We start from the raw sequence: 21949 nt of genomic DNA on the forward strand, positions 1-21949 counted from the left end.
ATTTTTTCGAATGCCATTATGTGGAAAACATTTCGCTGAAAATAAATATTTTGAAAGTCTTTTTTTTAAAAAAATGGGGGGGTTCCCCCTAACCCCCTGTTTTCTTTAACCCTTTTTTTACTTACGAAACAACAAAAAAACTATAAACTAAAAAATAATACATTCGAGAAAAAAGAAATTCGGCAAAATGTTTTCGACATAATTGTATTTCGAAAAAATGTTTTCGATAAAATAACTGGATACCGCAAATAGTACTTGTAATGATGAAAGAAGCTGCTGTGTTAAATGAATGCTGTCCTGAAGACACTTAAAGGAGGGATGCACACTTTCTTGGATATCTTTAAACAGTGCTTGCACCCTGCCACAAATTATAGAAAATCTGTTACTATTAATTTTGCAATGGTGCATCGCCAACTTCATGTGCTCCGAACCGCCAAGGCGAAGGCTTCCATTTTCGGACACTGCTGTGTTTCTGAAGATTTCATTGGCCTGTTGGCAATAATCAATTGCAACATGTTGTCTTTAATATGTGTCAGGAGTGCAGGCTATCTTTAAGGATGCATATAACAAAGCTGTTTGCAGACAATCATTGACTTGTGTACTAGTTTGACAACATATTATGTTGTCAAACGTATTCACAAGGGAGCTGCTGAGATGTGTCAGTAGACAGGCTGCGCAAAATTACATGTTTGCACAGTGCCTTTAGCATGGAGCATTATGAAAGTGGGGTCTGGTTATCAGTCCTCACTTTCAGAGACAGATGCACTTGCGCCATTGTATTTTTAAAATCCAAAAATCCAAAAAGCTCAGGCCATGCCACCGTCACACTGGCATTCGGACACAATGATTACCGCGTTAAAATGCAAACAGTCACCATTGCACAAGAAACTTCTGTTACGGAAATACATTTCTATGCTGTCTCTTCCATGCAGTGTATGTGGGTAATCCAAAATGAGCCCCACATGTGTTAGTGGTCACGGTTCTGTGCGCTATTTGCGGCACATGCTAAATGATTTCCAGCGTGTCACACGTGCACCAGCGTTTTGTTCAAGCAAGATACGGAACTCTTTTAAAGTCGAGCAGTCCTCGTTGCAAGCTTAAGTGAAGCATTGCAGAGAGTAAAGTTCGCAAATGCTCAATTCTGGGAGGCACGCTTTACTTTATTAATGAAGTCAAAGAAAGCCGGCACTAATGTGTACAACTGCAACACGAGTGTGCCATCGCTCTGTCCGTTTTGGGAGAAGCTTGGTTAATGTTACATTCCAAATGGATGGAGCAGCACACATAAAAACAGGCCGGGGTGCTTGTCGCAGCTGTGTAAAGAAGACATTTCTGTGTACCATCACATTCTACTCTGTGAGCTGGTGGGCAGACGAATCAGCAGTCCCTTTGTGCAGGTGCAGGAGACTGGCAACATCCACCATGGAGACGCCGAACCCAAAGTGCACCATATCCAGTGCTTCTCCTGCGTCACACCAGAGACGAGTGTTGTTCCCCACCTTGGTTAAGTAGAACCCAGTTTGTACGGAGCTGGAGGTCCCTGCCCTGACTGAGGATGCGTTTTCAGGTTCTTTTATGTGCATGCTCAGACAATATGGTTTAGCGTACCACATCTACGGCGCGTCTGTTTGTTTGCCAAACATCACTCTTGGGGACGCATTGATGGTCCGCAGGAGTTGCATAGGCCTGGCTACTGTGCATGTTGGACTGGGTACGCACGACGTAGATGGCCTCTTGGCATGGTCTACTGGACATTCTAAACAACCCTTCTCCTAGAAGGAGTGTCCTTAACCCGTTTTCCAACTGTGGTGCTCCAAAGTCTGCTACTTCATGAGACCGGCCTTGCCGGGACTTCTGAATACTGGATCTCAGAGACTCTGCTTTGCCAAAGGCGCCCTGGTATAAGTTGTGTCCCTGCTTCATCATTCCCATCGATGATCCTCCGCGTGAATGTCAAGTTGTGCTTCTGCATTCACCAGGGGATTGAAATAGGCCGCTAATGCATGTATCACAGCCATGCATGAGGAACTGGCGGGGCATAGTGTTTTAAATATCTCAGGGACCTCATTTACTACTGTACATAGAAGGGTTTATTTATTTTCAGCGTCCTCTCTCATGGACACAAAATACATTTCTTGTCTCTGGATCCATAGGCCGCCTCTGGGGCCTTGACTTTAAGAAGCTCTGGAGACAATGAACTCCTTCGATTTTCTTATTGCCACAGGTGCCAGTTGCCTGGGGGACATAGACGGGCGTGGGTGAACATCCCCCACATGTCTGGGTTGCAGTTGCTCAAGTAGCACACGCAACTCTGTAGTCTGGGACTGTGTGGGCAAAAGACATTAATTATATACATGGAGTGTGTGGTGACTCTTAGCACTCATGCACTTCAAATGACCGCCGCATGAACACCCTGTGGCAAAACTGTCTACGACGCATTTAATGGGGAAGGAGTTGTGGCCTGCATCGTCTTCAGTTCATGTTAGCCTGAGGGCCCACACCAGGGCCATAGCAGTTACCTCACCTCGGCTGTGCCAGATGCGGTTACACCATCAGCAGCCGCGCAGTAGGCAATGCCAGCCTTGGCTCGTCCACTCACTTGTTGCTTGTTATAGTTTACACAGCACTGGTTAAGCAATGATGCAGAATTGCACAGCAGGCCATACCAACCACAAAAGACAGGCACCTAATAGGTGTCTGAAAACAGACAGGCCTCGCGCTTGCACGAGCCAGCCTACTTTATTCACAATGCATCATGATACACTCCACATCATCACACCAGCTATATGGGCATGAGCCGGCCCCAAGCCAGCACACGTACACAATGCTTTTTTGATGAAGGAAGCTGGCGGGTGGACCAACTGTATGTGCAATGTAACAGTCTGTAGATAGAGGGCATTGTTGTACCATTTCCTGGCACTCGCTCGTTATGGGTATTGCCTGTTTCACGCACTCTGCCTACTGGTCTCTACGAAGTAGCTGTTTGTGTTTTTCTGCCAGAGGTCTAGCTATCAGGGGTTGGATACTTCTACTTTTTGCTGTTGACAGTTTGACTACTTTTTACAACCATTCTCACCATTCCAGAGCTGTTAAGCATGCCTTTTCATTTTACCTCCCAAAAGCAGTTGCAGCTAAACTGAAATATGTTTCACTGTACATTCATGAAGCCTGAATGACAACTCAGACTGGACGTACTCTCTCCGACTTCATCACAGGCAGGGGATGATGCAGGAGGTCCTGATAATAGTTAACTCTCCTCACATCCCATCTTCACTGATTTTTGGAAAACTTGTCAAGTTGTTATCACAGGTTAAATGCTTAGATATTACAGTTGATAAAGGTCCAGGCTATTCCAAACGGTTAATATTTTAATATCAGGTGGCTCGGTGCCATTTGTCCGTCCATGTCACTAGACATGTTTGCAGTTCTAGCAGGGAATATAGTGATTATTCACTTGGATTGCTGCAATGCACTCCCAGATTACAGAAACTTTGCACCGGTGCAAGTGCAAGGTTTGCACGGTATAGCACTAGGCCCAAAGTGTGCCCTATTTTTAAAACACTGGAACACATTAAAAAAACATTGCATCTCAACAAATGCAGTTTGGCACATTAAAACCACAGGGCTAAAATTGCCCTAGGGCTAAAAAGATACATTTTTTATGCCTTTTTGCACCAGGGCAAAGTTTGCCCTAGTGCTAATACCATTCTGTATTAGCACTAGGGCAAAATTTGCCCTTGTGCAAAAATGGAGCGAAAATTAATATTTTTGCACTAGAGTAAAAATGCACCAAAATAATAAAAACAAAGTAAAACACGCAAAAACAATAAAAACAATATCTAAAAACATATGCAAAATAAAAATAAAAAGATCAGGTTAAAAACGAAATAAGATCAGTAAAATGCAGTTAAATCCATTAAGGTAAAAAAGAAGGTCTGAAGAGATTTCCTGAAAACTGAGAGTGATATTCTGCTCTTAAGTAAAAAGGCAAATGATTCCAAGGATATGGGGCTAAAAAAATGAAAGAGCGCTTTCCAGCTCTTTACAATTTTGTGTGGGGCAGTGTCAGCAAGTTGCTCTAGTTAGATCTGTTTTGACTCCAAGAAGAGTATTATATTCAGTTTACAATTCCCTGCATCGTCTTAGAAGGCCTCCATGGGCTACTCCTGACTACCTTAAGAGGAGCATTACCTGGTATATTTGAGGATGGAACCTTTCATCAATTGCATCAGTTTATTGAGAGGCCACCCTCAACTGGGGAGTTCCTTCCCACCCCAATCAAGGTGTCACACAATAAACTTTTTAATGGATTCTTTGTTGATCCCTATTTCAGACTCATATCGTGCCACTTTGATCCCTTCCCCTGTGCCACCAATGAAACAAGAACCAGGCTGTTGTCCAGAAAATATATATATTTATTTGAATTATATGTTTAATGGAGATTGCACTAAAACTACACACGCCACCTTCTCTGTGGCTCACAATGAAACTTCTTTTTACATAAATAAATAACACAATTCGGTTTGGAGAACACAAATCACAATCCTTTTTGGGGTTCACTCTTCTATGGCATGTAGCACATGTAGGACATCAGAACCTTGCAACACGACAAGTTGCACACTTCATTTTATGCAGATTTCAATTTGAAGAATAATCAATACTGGTCAATGAACACAATCAATTTACATATGCAGTGTTGGGAAATTTGGTTTTCCTGCATGCTTAAAAAGGCTAGCAGTTTGGTTCAACTTGATCACATTTAACACAAATTAAAACTGGCGCTCTCAGCAATACTTCACAACTCTTACTTTAACTCACTTTTAGTATGCAGTGCACTTTTCTAATCAGAAGCTTTATTCAATGTGCCATTGAGGAGACACTTTTTCTGCCCTAACCCCAAAATTATACAGTTACTTGCAGCACCCCTCTACTGAAAGGCCAGGGTTAAGAAATGGGGACAGTTATTAATTTAATTTTTCTGTTTTTTTCCTTTTTTTATTAAACCCGTGACATACAACAGCACAAATAAAAGCTTTTTAACACAATCATTAAATATGTGAATAAACATCATGAAATATACATTCCAGTAAGGAGGGAATCCCAGAAATAGCCCACCCAATCAAAGCAGTCAGACCCACTCTGCCTCCTAACCATCAATAAAACAAAACATCCCTCAGAATACAAATCACTTTTTCCCAAAAATTGTAAAACATATAATAAAGGATACCCCCCTGCACTTAAAGGACCGTGTTGGGGGAGGTGGATAGATAAGAGTGGGTTTTTCAGACCCACCTTCACTTCAGGGCCCATGCAGGGAAAGGTGGACAGGGAAATGGGGATAGTTATTGGTTCAGACACCCCTCCACTTAAAGGCCTGTGTTAGGTAAGGTGGGCAGTTTTAGCCTTCATGTGGCCCTAAGGACCAGCCTCATGCACATTGGGGCCTTGTTTGGATGCAGGATTTTGGGGAGTGTGCGCAAACCTAAGCGAGTCAAGAATGTGGCTGATGACTAACAGGAAAGCTACTCCATGCTTTTCGAAACCTCGCCATTTATCATTTGGTATGACAATGTTTTTGCTCCATGGCGCATTTTGAATGGAACCAGGCGACATCCCTGAAGCGCACCCTGAACCTAATCGCTTCGTTATAATCGCTTACTCTGCGGCTCTGACTGTTCCTTCATGCAAGATGCCATCTTTTACTTATGTGTAAATGCTGCTTCAGTGAAACCCTGACGTAGAGCTGGTATAATGACTCGCCCGGCATCACTATAATTAAGCCCTCTACCCATGTAACTTAGCCCTGGATAAATGTTACATGTGGTGGATGTTTATAGCAGCATGCTGTTTCTCTTCCTAGCCTAATGAGTCATAGAGCAGTAACACGGAAATAGCTCTAGTGCAGCACGTGCTAATTATCAAAAATGCTGGATCTTGATAAATGTGGCCCATTTTGTCCAAACCAATCTCCATTGGGCTGGAACCTGAATGTGCACAGTGGCTTTCTCGGGAGATGGTGAGCTGCACCCGCACACATGGAGCACTGGAGCAAATCTTCTAAAGAGCCCAACCAGGTGCTAGGCACACATACAGCTTCCGCCGAGGTTAACATCTGAAAGATTGCCCACCACTGTATAGTTGCTTCTCTGCCCCTAACACTCACAGTGAAAAGTTTATGGGTGCTCCGTGGCTGGAGTGGTAGGCGTACAGAACATTATGTATAGAGGGTTAGAGGGACGCACTGAGGATTATGGTCCTCATTGCAACCCTGGCGGTAGCCGTGCCAGTAGAGTGCCGGTAAAAACAGCGCGGCTGCCGCCGAGGTTAACTTCTGAAAGATTGCCCACCACTGTATAGTTGCTTCTCTGCCCCTAACACTCACAATGAAACATTTCAGGGTGCTCCGTGGCTGGAGTGGTAGGCGTACAGAACATTATGTATAGAGGGTTGGAGGGACGCACTGAGGATTATGGTCCTTATTGCGATCCTGGTGGTAGCCGTGCCGGTAAAAATGGCACGGCTGCCGCCAGAGTTGTTTTTCTTCTGGCGCCTGGCAATGGGGAATTTCCATGGCATTACAGCCCTGTCGGACCAGGTAATTCCCCATAGCCAGGCGCCGGGAAAAATGACTCCCCATTCTCATTCGTGTCCCATAGGACTCAATGGGAATGGGGAGGGTGGTAGCACTGGCATTCATAATTGTGCTGGTGCTACTGTCAAAGTCTGCGAGCGGGTGCCATTCTGTCCTCCAGGTCAGACCTGGCGGGGGGAAAGGCACCCGCTCGCAGAACTCGGAGTATGCCGTTCCGGTAACAACGGTGCCGGTAGTTTACCAGCACCGTTGTTACTGGACTGGCATACTCATAATGAGGCCCTATGTTAGAGATTCAAAATGTAATATATTTAATTAATATTCAGTGGAATTTCAAGGTGCAAATGCTGAAGCTAACCCTTACTAAAGAGATAGAGTGCACTATAACTGGAAAAAGAATATGTCGTCTGAAAGTCACCAGACAAGTAGCAATGCACACAATAAAGGGGGAAATAGCAAATTCCCTCAGTGAACTTTAACCGCCATATTCAAACAAACAATTTACAGTTTCATCATATCAAATATAGTCAATGAAAAGCATATAACAAGGATTAACAAGGGTACTCTATTTAAAGAACAATCTCAGAGTTCATCAAAAATTATATATATAGTAGAATGTATTCATTCACATAAACACATAAACATTGGGGATATCTTGCTTAATGTAACAACATGTATTCACAAATAGTTCATTCATACAGGTTATGTTATAATCACATGCTGTATCTTGTAAGCATAAAGTGAGAGCCGACTATTGAAGTCAAATGTGTAAAATGGTTACAGAGACTGAATTTGAGTCCAACTTAAGCAAAGTTCTTTCAAAGATAGTTCTGAACCCAGGGAGTTATGTTGAAAGTTGTGCTGACACTACGCGTTTCGAGTATTACACTCTTCTTCAGGTCTGTGTGACTCCAATAGCTATCTTATAGTTCCGCAGTTGGAGCCCTTTGTACTGTGTGAAGGAAAACTACGAGTAGTTGTTTAGCAAGGCATGAAGTTGTCACAGATGTTCACCTTAGGTTTGGAAGTCTCACATCAGATAACACAAAATGGTGGAGTCGATTGCAAAACATGGTGAGAGGGCCTTGCGACTGATGCCATTCGGAGGTAATCAAAAGTCACGGTCTGAGTGTGGTCCTTCCCTGCACTGCCTGGTAAAGCACCTGAGATAAGTAGCATTGATCTCTAGTTAAATGCTCGAAAGAAAGTCCCAAGGGCCCCCCACTAGTGGATATTTCTTTATTTCTTGATTTTTTATTTGGTTGGTTCAAACAATGAACCTTTCAAATCTTTACATCAGTGCATATTCCAAAAGGCATCAGAAGCTAGTATAGAAAGCCACTTCTTTAAGATGCCACGTTTGGTGCAAAGGTAACGTGTTGTCCAGCCAGCGTGCATGCATTAGAGGTGGAACATGCTACTGACACTAGTGTGTGATTGGGGATGCTGGGAGCGCAGCCTGTCACGGTGAAATGTCAAAAAAAGAAGGGGAAAACCACTATTGGCCAAGTGGGACAGCAGCGATTAATAATGTTGCTGTCCCACTGTTAAAAACATGAATTAAAGGGTTGCATCAAGAACTCACTCTTGCCTTGTCCTCCCACCGCACCTGCCCCAGGCAGGCGTGGCCATAGCGTTTATTTTTCTTCTGTGCATGTCTAAGTGCATTGCATTTGTGAATTTGTCGTGGCTGCTTATCCTCCCTGTTTTTCGCACCTGGATGTGCACACTTAGGGCCAGATTCATGGCATTTTTTGCACACTGCAAAGGGACTTTTCACTGCTGAAAAGTGACTTTGCACTGCCGACACAAACTCTGATACATGGGACTGTGCAAAGTGTATTTTTGCTCTGTAAAGTGAGTGCAAAGTCATTTTGTACCGCAAAAATGACTTACAAAATGACTTTGCACTGCAAAAATACTCTTTGCACAGTTCCATAAATCAGGGTTCGTGGCGGCAGTGTAACGCCACTTTTCAGCAGTGCAAATCGGGCCCATAATATGTTTGTTTGTATTGCCTTTGCCGTTTTTAACATTGCCTAAAAAGTCAGAAGGCAATGCAGTAAAACAGGACCCTTAATATCGGGTGTTATCTACATGTAATGAAATGCTAAGATCACTGTGGAACTCCCTCCCACCGACCCTAAGGACTGACCAATCCTACCCACACTTTAGATCAAATATCATCAAATGGCTTAAAGGAAACGATCAGTAATCCTAGCATTACCGGCTAATCGACTTAGTAACCAAACTGGACCCTGCTCTACTACTGTGAATCCATACCTGTAAATGCATATGTACTACGTGTTGTATTTGTACTGACCTGTAGCTATGTAACTATGTAACTTTGTACACTTTAAGCCCAAAGCAGGGGCGTTGCTAGGGGGGGGGCTAAGGGGGCTATAGCCCCTGGTCTTTTAGTTGTAGCCCCGGATAGAATCTCAGGAGCTACAGCCAAAAGGCTATCTAGCCCCCAGTCCCAACAGTTCCGACATCAGCTTAGCCCCGGGTCTTTTCCAGACCTAGCAACTCCCCTGGCCCAAAGTATTCTTGTTCTCGCGCCCTGATACCTTTGTGTCTAGCGCGCGCTATAAATGAAGAAAGAAACAAATAAACAAACAAACTGCACTTAATTCTTCTTTTACCTCAATTCACAGAGTTATTTGAAAAACCATGTGTGCTCCTTAAGTCTCTTTCATCCTGTGCCTCTCTGCCCACTTTAGGTGTGCCGGATCCTCCGACGAATGTCTGCTTGTCGGTCTCCAGCAGCAGCTCTTTGCAGGTCACATTTCAGGAGCCGCTCAGCATCAACTCGGCGGTGGTCACCAAGTACAAAGGTAAAACAGTGGTGAATGTCAAGGCCATGAACCACAAGACAGGGAAGCGTGAGATCTTGTAAGTCAGTGTTCATGTCATCACATTTTTCCTATATCGTGGGAACCCACCACTGCTGGGGTGCGTCGAGTGTTCATTTGGGGGGCAGGGCTAGATATGGAAGAACCTACAGGTGAATGAAGTTATAGCAGCAAGGTAAATAGGCTGTGTGGGATAGAGGGTCACATCAGCGGTTACAATTCTTTTTTGTTTTGTCAGTATTATTTATGCCCGCGCAGATCACTCCCTCTACCTGCCTCTCAATTTTTCTGTGTTCCTCCACCTCACAACTAGCAAGGATGAGGCAGACAGAGCAGAAACCTGAAACTGGTGGGATGGAGGTAGTGCTGTGCACAGCATACATACAGGAAGTTTAGAACAGAGGTGTTGCTAGGGGATGGGGGGGCGGCTAAAGTGGCTATAGACCCTGGTCTTTTAGTTGTAGCCCCGGATAGAATCCCAGGAGCTACAACCAAAAGGCTAGCTAGCCCCCAGACCCTACAGTTCCAAGATTAGCATAGCCCCGGGTCTTTTCCAGACCTAGCAACACCCCTGCTTTAGAAGCCATCATGTGACCACATGCCCCGCCCCTTCTTCGCTTCCCTGTAGGCTGCAGCTCAGCAGGCCGCAAGGCTCGCAGTGCACGTTCACATTTTGACTGCATTTCACCATACAGATGGTGGGGAAGTCTTTGGCAATGCTTCTGCTTTTTCAGTCCTGTTTGCTTTAATCCGTAAAGAAAATAATACCTACGTCAGACTTTCCTCAAGTAAGTTCTAAACGTGGGTGGCAGAACCTGCGCTGCTTCAGTTTGAGTCCCATTGGTAGGTGACAGCTTGAGGCCGGTGCTACGTTTTTCAGTCAAGAGAGTCTGCAGACATCAACAGATATGATTTCTAAAAAAAAGATCTTTATTTAGACTGCCTTCCATGAGTCGCGAGAAACCTGGAGAACACACGCACTGAATGCATTACTGTCTTTACCTGGACCAAGATGTCAATGAGGCCCTGATGTCAAGGCCTTGCAGAAGGAGCAATTGTAGCAGAGCACCACCCTCCTTCCTGCCATGGACCAGATGGCTGAGAACCCCACCTGAATTAGAAATGTGGACGCAAAGGCAGCCCAGAGGCTGGCTGTAAACTATTCTATGCACGTTGAGCCAGAAAAGATGTATAATGCCAGATAAACTTAAGTAACGAACATGTACATTTTAGTCTCCACTGTTAATACTTGCACAGATTCGCATTTCGCATGCAAATCTCCTGGACTCGCCAGTGTTCTAAACTGTGACGCAGTATTAATTGTGCTTGAAGGAAAACAAAATAACTATCGGAGCGAAGCTTAGTTTCCTGTCCACTCAACGGTTAAAATAAAAAAGAACTAAAATTGAAAGACATATCTGGGTAGGCATCCAAAATGTATTGCAACATTATTATATAATAATGCAACAGAGAATTCCCAAATTGCCACCTGGTCCTTTTCTGATCGTGCATCTATAAAAGGCACCCACTCTGGGAAATCACAGTTGCAGGTGTGTCCCCTACGTTTTCAACCTGCTAACGTCTCTTCTTATGGTACATGTCAAGTGGCATCGTTTCTTCTAGCAATCTCATTTCTTCTCGGTGGGTCAAAGTGTAGAGTCTGGGTGGCAACACCCGGGAGCATTGTATCAAATAGACAACGCGTTTCTGTGAAATTCTGCGAGTAGTTGAGCTGATGGTTGGCACTTTTTTCATCCTTTTCTAATGAGGATAGCGAGACATCGGCCCTCATTACGAGTTCGGCGGTAACCATGCCGCTATTGGCGGCATGGCTGCCGCCGAAATCGCGTCGGGGACGGAGTCCTCGGAATGAGGACTTACCAGGCCATTCCGAGATCGGAAGGCCCGGTAATTCCTCCCTCCGAGGACCCGGACACGGTCATTCCCCATTCCCATTTCAGCCCCCATAGGGCTGAATGGGAATGTGAGAGGGAGCAAACAACGGGCCATTACGAGATAGCCCGTTGTTTACTCCCTCTTTCCCTCGCGGGACCCGGTAAGCACGCCTGGTTATCCCAGGCGTGCTTACCGGGTCCCGCGAGGGGAACTCGTAATGCGGCGGTACGGAGTGAACGGCGCCGGCACGTTTTACGGCACCGTTCACTCCGTACTAGTTTTCTGCATTAGGGAAACAAACTACATCCTTCATTTATATCAAAGCCAATGCAATATGTTTGCATGTATAATTCATAGTGTTGTGTCTGTTGTCAGTACATAAGAGTCCCCAGAAACAATGGTTTTGTTTGTCATTGTGATCAACAGTAAAATATATTATCTTTCAGTGTACTAAATGGAAAGTTCACTTCCCAAAGGATCATTTACTCTTACATCACATATTACTCCATCAGAATATAATTGGTATTAGCACCCGGCAGTGGGGAGACAGACATTCAGGTGGCTGGGAACGCGGCCTTGAACCACCGGTGTAAGCCCGCATTCCAAGCTGCCTTACGACTGGCTCCCCGCCGCCATCTTCCTCCGACCCCACTCCAGTCACCTTTTTTATATTTGTAATCCCACCCACCCCCAAAGGTACCTTATTGAGGCTACGGCGGCACTCACCGGCACAGCCGCACCTTCCCCTCTGCTCAGAACAGCCTCCATGGAAAGGGAAGAGGGGCTCCGTACTGAGCCCCGCTTTCTCTTTCCATGGTGGCCATGTTGGTAAAGGTTTTTCCTTCCTACAACGGGACTCTTAAGTAGAGAAACAGAGGATGGGTGAGGCGTGCATTCTAGTTCCCAGTGTTGAATACCTGCTGCATTTCAAGTTGCTGTTCTCCTCCAAGCGCTTTCATGTCTCTGACAATCTTCAGGGAGGCTGACTTTTCAGGTGGTACAAATTAATCTCAATTGGTCTCAAGGAATTGTGGTAGCTGTAGTCTGTTTTTGGTAACCAGGAACCAACTCCCATCCAAAAGCACCATTTTTTTTCTGGTGGGGGAGGGGGAAAAACCAATGATGTGGCTCTCCAAGGTAGGGCATGGTGACCCCGTTGCCGCTGCCTCTAACCGTTGCCTCTAAAGCCCAGGACTTCTGAACCAATATTTAGAGAAACAGAGGGTAGGTGAGGCACGCACTCTAGTTCCCAGTGTTGAATACCTGCTGCATTTCAAGTTGCTGTTCTCCTCCAAGTGCTTTCATGTCTCTAACATTCTTCAGGGAGACTGTCTTTTCAGGTGTTGAGAATTAATCTCAATTGGTCTCAAGGAATTCTGGTAGCTGTAATCTGTTTTTGGTAATCAGGAACCAAGTCCCCTCTGGTGTAAGCCTGCATTCCAAACCACCTGACGGCTGACTCCCCCCACCGCCATCTTCCTCTGAGCCCACTCCCGTAACCTTTTTTAGATTTGTAATCCCACCCACCCCCAAACGTACTTTATTGAGGCTATGGCGGCACTCGCCACCGCAGCCGCACCTTCCCCTCTGCTCAGAATAGCCTCCATGGAAAGGGAAGAGGTGCTCCGTACTGAGCCCCGCCTTCTCTTTCCATGGCAGCCATGTTGGTAAAGGTTTTTCCTTCCTATAACGGGACTCTGCATGCGTCCCATTGTAGGAATGAAAAACCTTTTTTTTAGCATCCCGCATGTTTCACTTTGGTATACCTGGGTGCTAATGGCCTTAACACCTGATCCTGCCCGCCAGATCGGCTATTAACGCCACATGCAACACCTAGAAACTAGGAAACTACGCAAAAGTTAACATCCCTAACAGATGTGCTTGTATGCACAGAACTCACCCAAATAAATGGTCATCACGATCAGCAGGAGTATTGACCTCTATTGCCTATTGAACCCATTTGCCCTTTCTCCGGGTCATTTGACTTTCATACCTTATCCCCCCAGTTGCCCACCTCCGCCTCACAAATATGTTTAATCTCCTGGTCATCAGAGGTTAGTTCAGAGGTTTGGTAGAATGTATGTGGCATAGACCTTTCTTCCTAGTGCACCCACGCTCATGATCCACGATTTCTGACTCTATATCAGGTGGCAACCAAGGCAAGCTTTCGGAGAGTGGAAACATGTAAGAGGTTGTGGGACAGATTCCTACTCTGTTCTGGCTTGATGTATGCATTATTGGAGTCCTTATGAGAATTCACTGGCTAAACTGCACTCCAGATGATTAATGTCTATTTCCTCAACATATGCAATGGTGGTGCTCCACTGAAATTCTTGTTTGGCAACCGGTCATTGTGGCCATCTGTACTTGTTCAGTGAGCTGTGGAAAGCCTAACCTGTGTGCTGTCTAGTGTGCAGTGTGAACTGGTTTCTAACATTTCTGAAGTGGTTTTCCCACACCAAAGTGACACACATGTGAAAGAGTTTACTTTCATAAACATAACACAATGGCCCTCATTACGACCCTTGCGGAAAGGGGAAAACGATGGCGGAAATGCAATACCGCCATCGAAAAGCGCTCGGTGCGACTATGACCCGTCACCGCAAAGTACGAAGCCATTAGCGACACCGTAGTGAACGCCAACGCTAACTGCACTAAGCACGCGCGCGCGCACCATGCCAAACCGCAAACACCACCATGGTGCAACGGTACGCCAATTCCGACCCTAGCGGACATGTACCTAACGCCATCAGGCATGGCGGAATGGACCATTCCGCCATGGCGAGAAATACGGCATCGTGAACCAACCGTAAATGGCCCACTGAGTGCCTGTACTCCACTCCCTGGCCACATTGCACAACTCCTGGCAGGCGCAATGTACTCACACCATGCAACCAGTGAAAACTACAATTCACCCATGCATGCCAACGTAGAAATGCATGCAGGTGTTCAAAGCGCCCCGTGAGTGGGCATCCATGTACGGCATGTCACCATAGCCGTACTGATGCAGCACAGGCATGTGAAGGTACAAGACATCAAAATGGAAATCAAGAACACATGACACAAAACAACAGTAGTCCCCCATCGCTTGCCACCAGCGCAAGGCAACATCCAAAACAGCATCCTGAGGGGGATTGCACCAGCCCTGTACTCTTGCCAGTAAACAAACCAACCATCAGCAGAAGCATGTACCACACAAGTTGGCAGGGTGACTGAGCAGCCAGGCACATCCCAAGAGGGGCCGATGGGAGCTGCAGGGCACAGATGGCATGAATACAGAAGCTATTCCAATGGACATGACCCCAGTCCCCCTCCAACAAACGCACGCAAACACAGGCACCTGTGACCAGCCACATTCTGAACATCCCATCATACCATCAATCGACCTGGCTGACAGGCACCAGTCGGCCAAAAGCCAATCCCCCGCCCCTGAACAGCACATCATGTAAACAGTCACAATGGCAGCCCCTATCCGTGACCACACTGTGCTACGTAGGCAAAAGCGGCCAGTACTGTACCACACAACTCAACTCAGAAGGCGGAACACAATGCAGATCATCTCGCAATACATACCGCCAAAAATCGAAAATCGCCACATCACCTGCAAAGAATAACGCAACACGCCAAATATCGGAATACAATTTAAATGCACATCCAAATGACAAAGGCCTCACAGCAATTTGTAAAATAACACCAAAACATCCATCATCACCGAGGGCTGCATCTGCAATAATTGACCAGCTTCCACTTGTGTGACGCCCTGTACCATCATGGCACACAGGGCCAACATCAACGTTCCAAAAGGCAACATGGAAGCGGCAAGAACCGCAGGTCCGTCCCATGAGGCAGGCACTAGTCCAGCTGAAAGGCCGAAATGTTGCACCTAGCCACCAGAACAGCGTAAGGGCATGTGGCCCATTGGCGATCGTCCCATAAGATCGTAATGGTGCTCCACTGATTCACCCGAAGCTGGAGGTGTCGAGAGTAGAATCCATCTGGAGGAGTGGCGTACAGATGGCATCTGCAATAGGGCAGGAGATACCTGTCACCAAAATGAAACACAAATTAACCGATTGCACTACAGGACACATGATGCATCACTATCCTCATTCAACACACCAAATCCACACCCATATGCATGCTAGCCCACTCCAAAGGAATATACACACCCCTAAATCAGTATCGATACATAACGAAACCAATCGAGGTTAATACACCATTGGCAACGTCGGTTACTGTGCATGCGTCCGTCAAGATAGAACCCATGACATGGGATTAGTAACGTGCCTAGACACAAGTGTATGAAGGCGCGTCGAGACAGGGAGGATCCGACAAGGGCAGATAGACGTAAGTCCCACTATGGCAGCCTTGCATCACATAGCGCAGGGGAAGGGGATTGAATCAAAAAACACATGTACATGGCAGACCCTAAATGGAATCATCTGTCCATGCATCCATTCATCATTCCCTCATCCCGCAATGAAAACGCATGAACATTCACTCACATAATATGTGAAACTTCCATCGCGTCTGTGCGTAATGCAGTCTGCAAAAACCACTGTGCTCCTGGCCGGATCTGTAGTGTCGTGAAGCTAGATGGACTTGGGAACGTCCTGCCTTATCGTCCACTACGCTATTGCGCATCCCATTCAATTCATGTCATTCATTGCTTGCTCGTTATGGGCCCTGTCCCAAGGACATTCAACAATAGAACGTTACATTTCCAGCCAGACCTGTGGGCGTCTCCTCACCGCTACTTCGCAACCAAAAATGCTGGCCTTCGAATTCCTCACTTGCAACATTACGTCGAAAAGGCTTCTGTGAACGCTTGCATTCACAATTACATCAATGTAGTGCGGCTGTGTGTCATAATGCTAACTGGCTGCAATCACAAATGGGACGCCACGCCCGTCGGTGAAGTACGATACTGTGCTGCATGAGGGTCGGCCATCGATCGAGCCCTACATACCACTGACTCTTCACAGGTATGTAAGCGGCTGCAATCATAGCATGTGTAACAATGGGAGCATAGCATGAAAATCAGTCAAAGTACATCACACTGCCATCGGGATTCGATACATGATTCCAATCCCAAGATGCCATGCGGCCAAATGCAGCCTTACGTGCGGGACGTGCTCGGCCAGAAGGGATTGCATCTGCCACAGATTCATTCAATCAGCACAGGTGGAGGCCATACAGGCCGACAGCACATATATAGCAGACCCAAACCCCGCCCACAACCACTCCCACTCCAAAATGCTACCGGCAGGACTAGCGATGTTGGGCCTGGGGCACCAGATAGCACTGCAAGTGCTACAACTACAAGAAGACGACGAACAACAACAGGTACAACAACCGGGCGCACAGGGGAGACGGAGGAGAAGGAGGAGGAGGAGGGCAAGGCAGGGTCAGCAAGGCCCACAAGCACTGCCACTACCAACACGCAGGCGGCCCGCAATCCCACGCCTCCGAGCTGATCCGTTCAACCTCACTGCTGAGCAGATCCACACCCTCTACCGTTTGGACCGGGACACCATAATCGCCATTGTGGACATGACACATGCTGACCTCGTGAGCATGATAGATAGCCCAACCGCCATCCCACCCCTACTGAAGGTGGTGTCTGTACTCCACTTCCTGGCCACAGGCACCTACCAGCACACAGTGGGACAGTTGCATGGCATTTCACAGCCACTGTTCTCACGGACACTCTCCCAAGTGCACGATGCCCTCCTGAAGCACGCCGACGACCACATCACACTACCACGCACGTACCAGGAAATTACCAACGCAAAGGTGGGATTCCATGCACTTGGCGGCATCCCGGGTTGCATTGGTGCCATCGACTGCACCCATGTTGAATTGGTTGTCCCACATGCCATGGAGGTCCAGTACCGCAACCGGAAACAATTTCATTCAATCAATGTGCAAATGGTGTGTGACTCCAACAAGATCTTTACGCATTGTTGTGCCAGATTTCCAGGATCTACCCATGATTCTATGGTCCTGAGGAACTCAAGAATACCACGCTACATGGAGCGACACGCAGGGCACAGATCCTGGCTACTCGGTGAGTCTCATTCCATGCATGACATCGTGGCCCATTTGATGCGTCAATGACCTTGCAGGAGGGGGGGGGGGCTACTTAGCACTATCATTCCACTGACACCCTTTATTCGTCCCATACAGGTGATGCCGGGTATCCACTGAAGAGATGGCTCATTACACCAATCCGGAACCCACAGAACCAGCATGAGGAGGACTACAACCATGCCCACTCACGTAGCCGTGTGGTCATTGAACAGGCATTCGGCCTACTGAAGGCTCGTTTCCGCAGCCTCAGCAGGTCTGGCGGGGCACTCATGTACAGCCATGAGAGGGTTTCTAAGATGGTCATGGCATGTGTCATGCTGCACAACATGTGCATACGTAGGAATGTGCCCATGCCCCCTGACGCTGTACTGCATGCACCTGAAGATGATGATGATGAGGGTGGGGATGTGGAGGCACCCCAAGGAGTCCATGAGGCACAGGATGCACGTGCAATCCGACAGAGCATCATAGATGCATGCTTCTAGCAACCACGCATGGTGCCTATTACACGGAAAGGGGACCTGTGGCACTGTGTGTGTGTAGTACAGGCACATAGTGGACTGTACGCCTATGAAGGCCTCGTACGCAAATATCAATGTCCACACATGTCATTGGATGATAATGAAGTGCTGTATTGTTAATGTGATTTGATTCATACACCCTATGGACCCGCCACCCAGTGAAGCCCAACACACCCCCTCCACCCTACTTCCTCCCCCCCCAACACCAGTGTCCAAATATGCATGCTGCCCGTGGGTAGACGCTATTGCAAGCCCCCTCTACGGGTATCAGGGGCACCCCTGCCCGTGGAGCGCAGGTTTCTGCCAGATCTGCGTTGGGGGCTGCCCTGGACGGAACTTGCCACGGATGACGTCTCTGCCTGCTCGCGTCCATGCATGTCTCTGAGGGTTTGTGAGAGCTCCGAGAGCACACGGCGCACAGCAGCAAGTTCAGCACAAACGTCTTTGGACGTCGCATTTAGTTCCCCCCTCAGGCTCTCGGTGCTTTTCTCCATTTGTGCTCTCAGGCTCTCGGTGCTTCTCTCCATTTCTCCCCTGAGGCTCTCACTACTTTTCTCTATTTGTGCCCTGAGTGTCTCGGTGGATGTTTCCATGGCTGCCCTGGAACCCCCGCATTCATTCGCATGGTCCTTGAGTAGCGTGGACACTTCCTGCTGTTGCTCGATCAGCAGGTCGAGGGACTGTTGCCTCTGCTGGGCCATGGACACTTGCGGTGGTGTGACAGGGGGGCTGCTCAACACATGTTGCCTTGGCACAGGACTTGTGGGGGTTGGCCAGTCGTCGTCTTCTGGGTGCCCCTGCGTGGTTTCGTCATGGTGTAGGGGATGGAACATGCAGGGGGATTGGGAAAGGTCATGGATGGTACCTACGTCGCCAGCACTGTTTTCCGTGTCGGAGCATGCTGGCATGACAGCTGTGTCACCTATGGTGCTGCTACCACCAGAGGCAGTGCCATCAGATACGTTCTTTGGGGGGACCTGTGGTGCTGGGGTTGTGGACTTGCTGGCTGCTGGGGTGCCTGTTGCAGTCCCCTCCAGTGTGCTGGCACTTGATTCCTGCTGCTGCCGTGTCTTGATCCTTGCACCTGAGGTGGAGGCTCTTGGGACGTTGGTCCTGGCCCTCTTTGCAGGCGTGCTGGTAGGGGTGTCCTGCAGCTCGTCGTTGGTATCGGACCCTGTGGTGGAGTAAAGAGGGGCGAGCGTTAGTTATGGGTCTGTGGGATTTGGAATGGCAACGTATCAAATGCATTGGGGTGGTACATGAGGGTGATTTGGGACTGGGCCTTGGAGGTGGTCTCATTTTCGTGTGGGTTGAGGATGCATTCATTTGGCTGCCTGCAGTTAGGGGGTGCATGCTGCACATGTAGGGGTTGTTTATGGCATCTTGATAAATTTGTTTATTCATTCTGACTTTTAGAGGGCGCTGTCAGGGCAAAGTATGTATTGCACTATGGGGTCACATGGTACTGCACATGTTCGTGGTTTGTGGATTTCGCATTGTTTCTCTTGGCCAACCTACCTGATTCTCCGGATGTCGGCACTCCTTTCTCCATCCCTCCGACTCCCTCTATGCTCTCCATTCCTATGGTGGAGGCGCAGATCTCCTCCCAGGGGGTCAACTTGATGGGCGACTCTGATCCCCCCCCGGTAGCTGTGGCGATGTTCCTGTTCGCAGAAAGTATGCTGCGTACGCGGATCCGCAGGTCGTCCCACCGCTTGCGACATTGCTGTGGCGTGCGGGGTGTTGTCCCCACCGCACTTACGCGCTGTGCCACAAGGGCCCATATGGCCTTCTTGTTGGCAAGGGCCGTCCTGGTCATTTGACTGGAGAAGACGACGGCGGCATTTTCCTGCAGGGTCTCGGTCAGCACGGTCAGTTCCTCTCGGGAGAAGTGGACCTGCCGCTTGCGATCACACGCTTTCTTGGCTACCTTTCCCATATTTATTTTTTTAACTGGGGTTGCGAACGGGTTGGGATGTGTGTCAGGGTCGGATTTTTTATGGTTGTGTTGGGATTCGGATTTTATAGTTGTGCGGCGTGCTGTTTCCCGTTCCGGCCACATGCTTTTACTTCCGTTTCCGTATATTTACGGTGCCCGTAATTTGCGGTGGCCGCTCATTACGGTGCCCGCTCATTACGGTGGCCGCTAAGATGGGTGGCGGTATTGCACCTGGTGCAGCGTACGGCGGCGGTAAGGGCCGTTTTGGGGTCATTTCCGCCATCGCAGCCTTTCGGATTCCGCCATGGCGTAATGCTCGTGCCCGATGGGTCGTAATTAGCCGCACTTTGCTCCTTCGTGCAATGGCGGAAACGCTATTTACGCTGTTGCGGTCCGGTCAGTCAATTTCCGCAAGGGTCGTAATGAGGGCCAATATCTTCTTGCCTAAGTCTATGTTTGGAAGAAACACTAGGAATATCTCTTGGAAGGCAATACAACAGATTCCTTAGAGGAACAGGTGCACTAAGCATGTGCCTGCATCCTGAATTTCTCACTGTTTCTTGCATGTCCTCCCTAAATGGCACCAAACATGCAACTCTACCACTAAAAACTGGTAGCTGTCAGCTAATGGTGGCGAAGTGAGCCTGCTAATCAATGGTGCCACTGACTATGGCTGTAAGGGGTGGGGGGTCGGGAAGACAGTTCGGCTTGACCCAGAGTCAAGGGGAATGGGGGTGATTGTGAGCAGTGACAAGCTGATGTGTAATATGACGCTACCTTGCAGCCGCTGTCACCTCTGGAGGAGGGTGCAGCACTAGCTGTGTCCATTGCACGTGCTGTGCTCCTTAAATACATCATTGTGCAGGTGCTCAAAGCACTCTTACTTGGGTTAAACCACTGAACTGTCTTCTAGCAGAGGTTGCATAATAAACTGCCTGTTTCACTCCCCTCGGACAGCAAGTCACATGCTTTGGCACCATGGCCAGATGGGAGTTATGAGATGGATGAGGATATCTTCTAACCCAACTTCTCCCTCTCCTTTTGTGTAAGGCCTTAACCCAACTTGCCCCATCTGCCTCTGTGACAAAACAACTTCCTGGGGAACCAGCGATCCAGGGATGAATATCGGTTTCTAAACCATCAATCAGCCTCACACCTCTACTACACCAGAAGGGATCCGAACAGATTGGAAACACATGTCAATTATAAACCTCTTTGTCCAATTTTGGTAACGTGCGCAGAACGACAGGCTTATCTCCTCAAGGTCGTGGATCATTGGTTAGTTGCAACACAGCGAAAATACAATTATTACTCAATGATAAAAGGGCTGTCCAGTGAAGGTTATATAAACATATCTACTTTATTATTATCACAACAGACAGTTCTAGCACACTACAAAATACAACCCACCCTGTAAAGGAATGCAGAGGACAGACAGTTTCAAGAAGGAAAGGGGATGCACTCTGGAAACAGACAGGTGGGTAGTCGGTAAAGCAATTCATCTGAATAGTTCAAGGATACTTGGTTTCAGCACAAATAGAGCAATGGGTCTCAAAATGTCACTATGGGCCTTCCGAAAAGGAACAGAGGGACAGAAACACAATGTACCTCATGCTTCTAGAAGTTCTTGGTGCATGACAGGGTTGAGTCGGTTTCAGGGTGCTTTGCAGCTTCTGCGACAGAGTTCAAGATGGGAGACAGCTGTGCGTGTCAGACGGCAGGCAGTTCGGTGAGCGAGGTTGGACGGATGGCTGCAGTCTGGCCTACACAGCAGCTCAGGGTCAGGAATCGTTGTCTCGGTGCTGGTCGGTGGTTCTGAAGCACTGGTCGAGGCGTCTCGGTTTGCGTGAGAAACTGCGGTGTGACAACAGTCAGAGTTGCAGTCGGTTGCAGCTCGAGGGGCTCGACTGCATCAAAAATATCCTTAAGGTGGATGCTGGTTGATGCTTGTCGGTGCACTCCTCCTAGCTTCTTTGCTGGGCTTGTGTCGTCCTTTAAGGCGGATGGCCCAAAGGTGAGGAGAGTGTTGCAGGCACCGGCCTTGTCCTTCTTT

General features: G+C 47.7%; 1 protein-coding gene across 8 annotated transcripts in view; it reads left to right on the plus strand.

Annotated features, from left to right (window-relative positions):
- Positions 1 to 21949, plus strand: part of LOC138569187 (ankyrin repeat and fibronectin type-III domain-containing protein 1-like) — a 2784778-nt gene that overhangs the window by 2500126 nt on the left and 262703 nt on the right. For all 8 annotated transcript variants that reach the window (XR_011303172.1, XM_069646931.1, XM_069646929.1 and 5 more), the window contains one exon: positions 9316 to 9429. Coding sequence is in view for 7 of the 8 variants with exons in the window: in XM_069646931.1 (XP_069503032.1) it covers positions 9316 to 9429 (114 nt within the window). In the remaining variant the exon portion in view is untranslated. The remainder of the gene's footprint in view (positions 1 to 9315; positions 9430 to 21949) is intronic.

Source organism: Ambystoma mexicanum, chromosome 2q (genome assembly GCF_040938575.1).
Source record: "Ambystoma mexicanum isolate Mex_15411 chromosome 2q, UKY_AmexF1_1, whole genome shotgun sequence".
Classification (NCBI taxonomy): Eukaryota; Metazoa; Chordata; class Amphibia; order Caudata; family Ambystomatidae; genus Ambystoma; species Ambystoma mexicanum.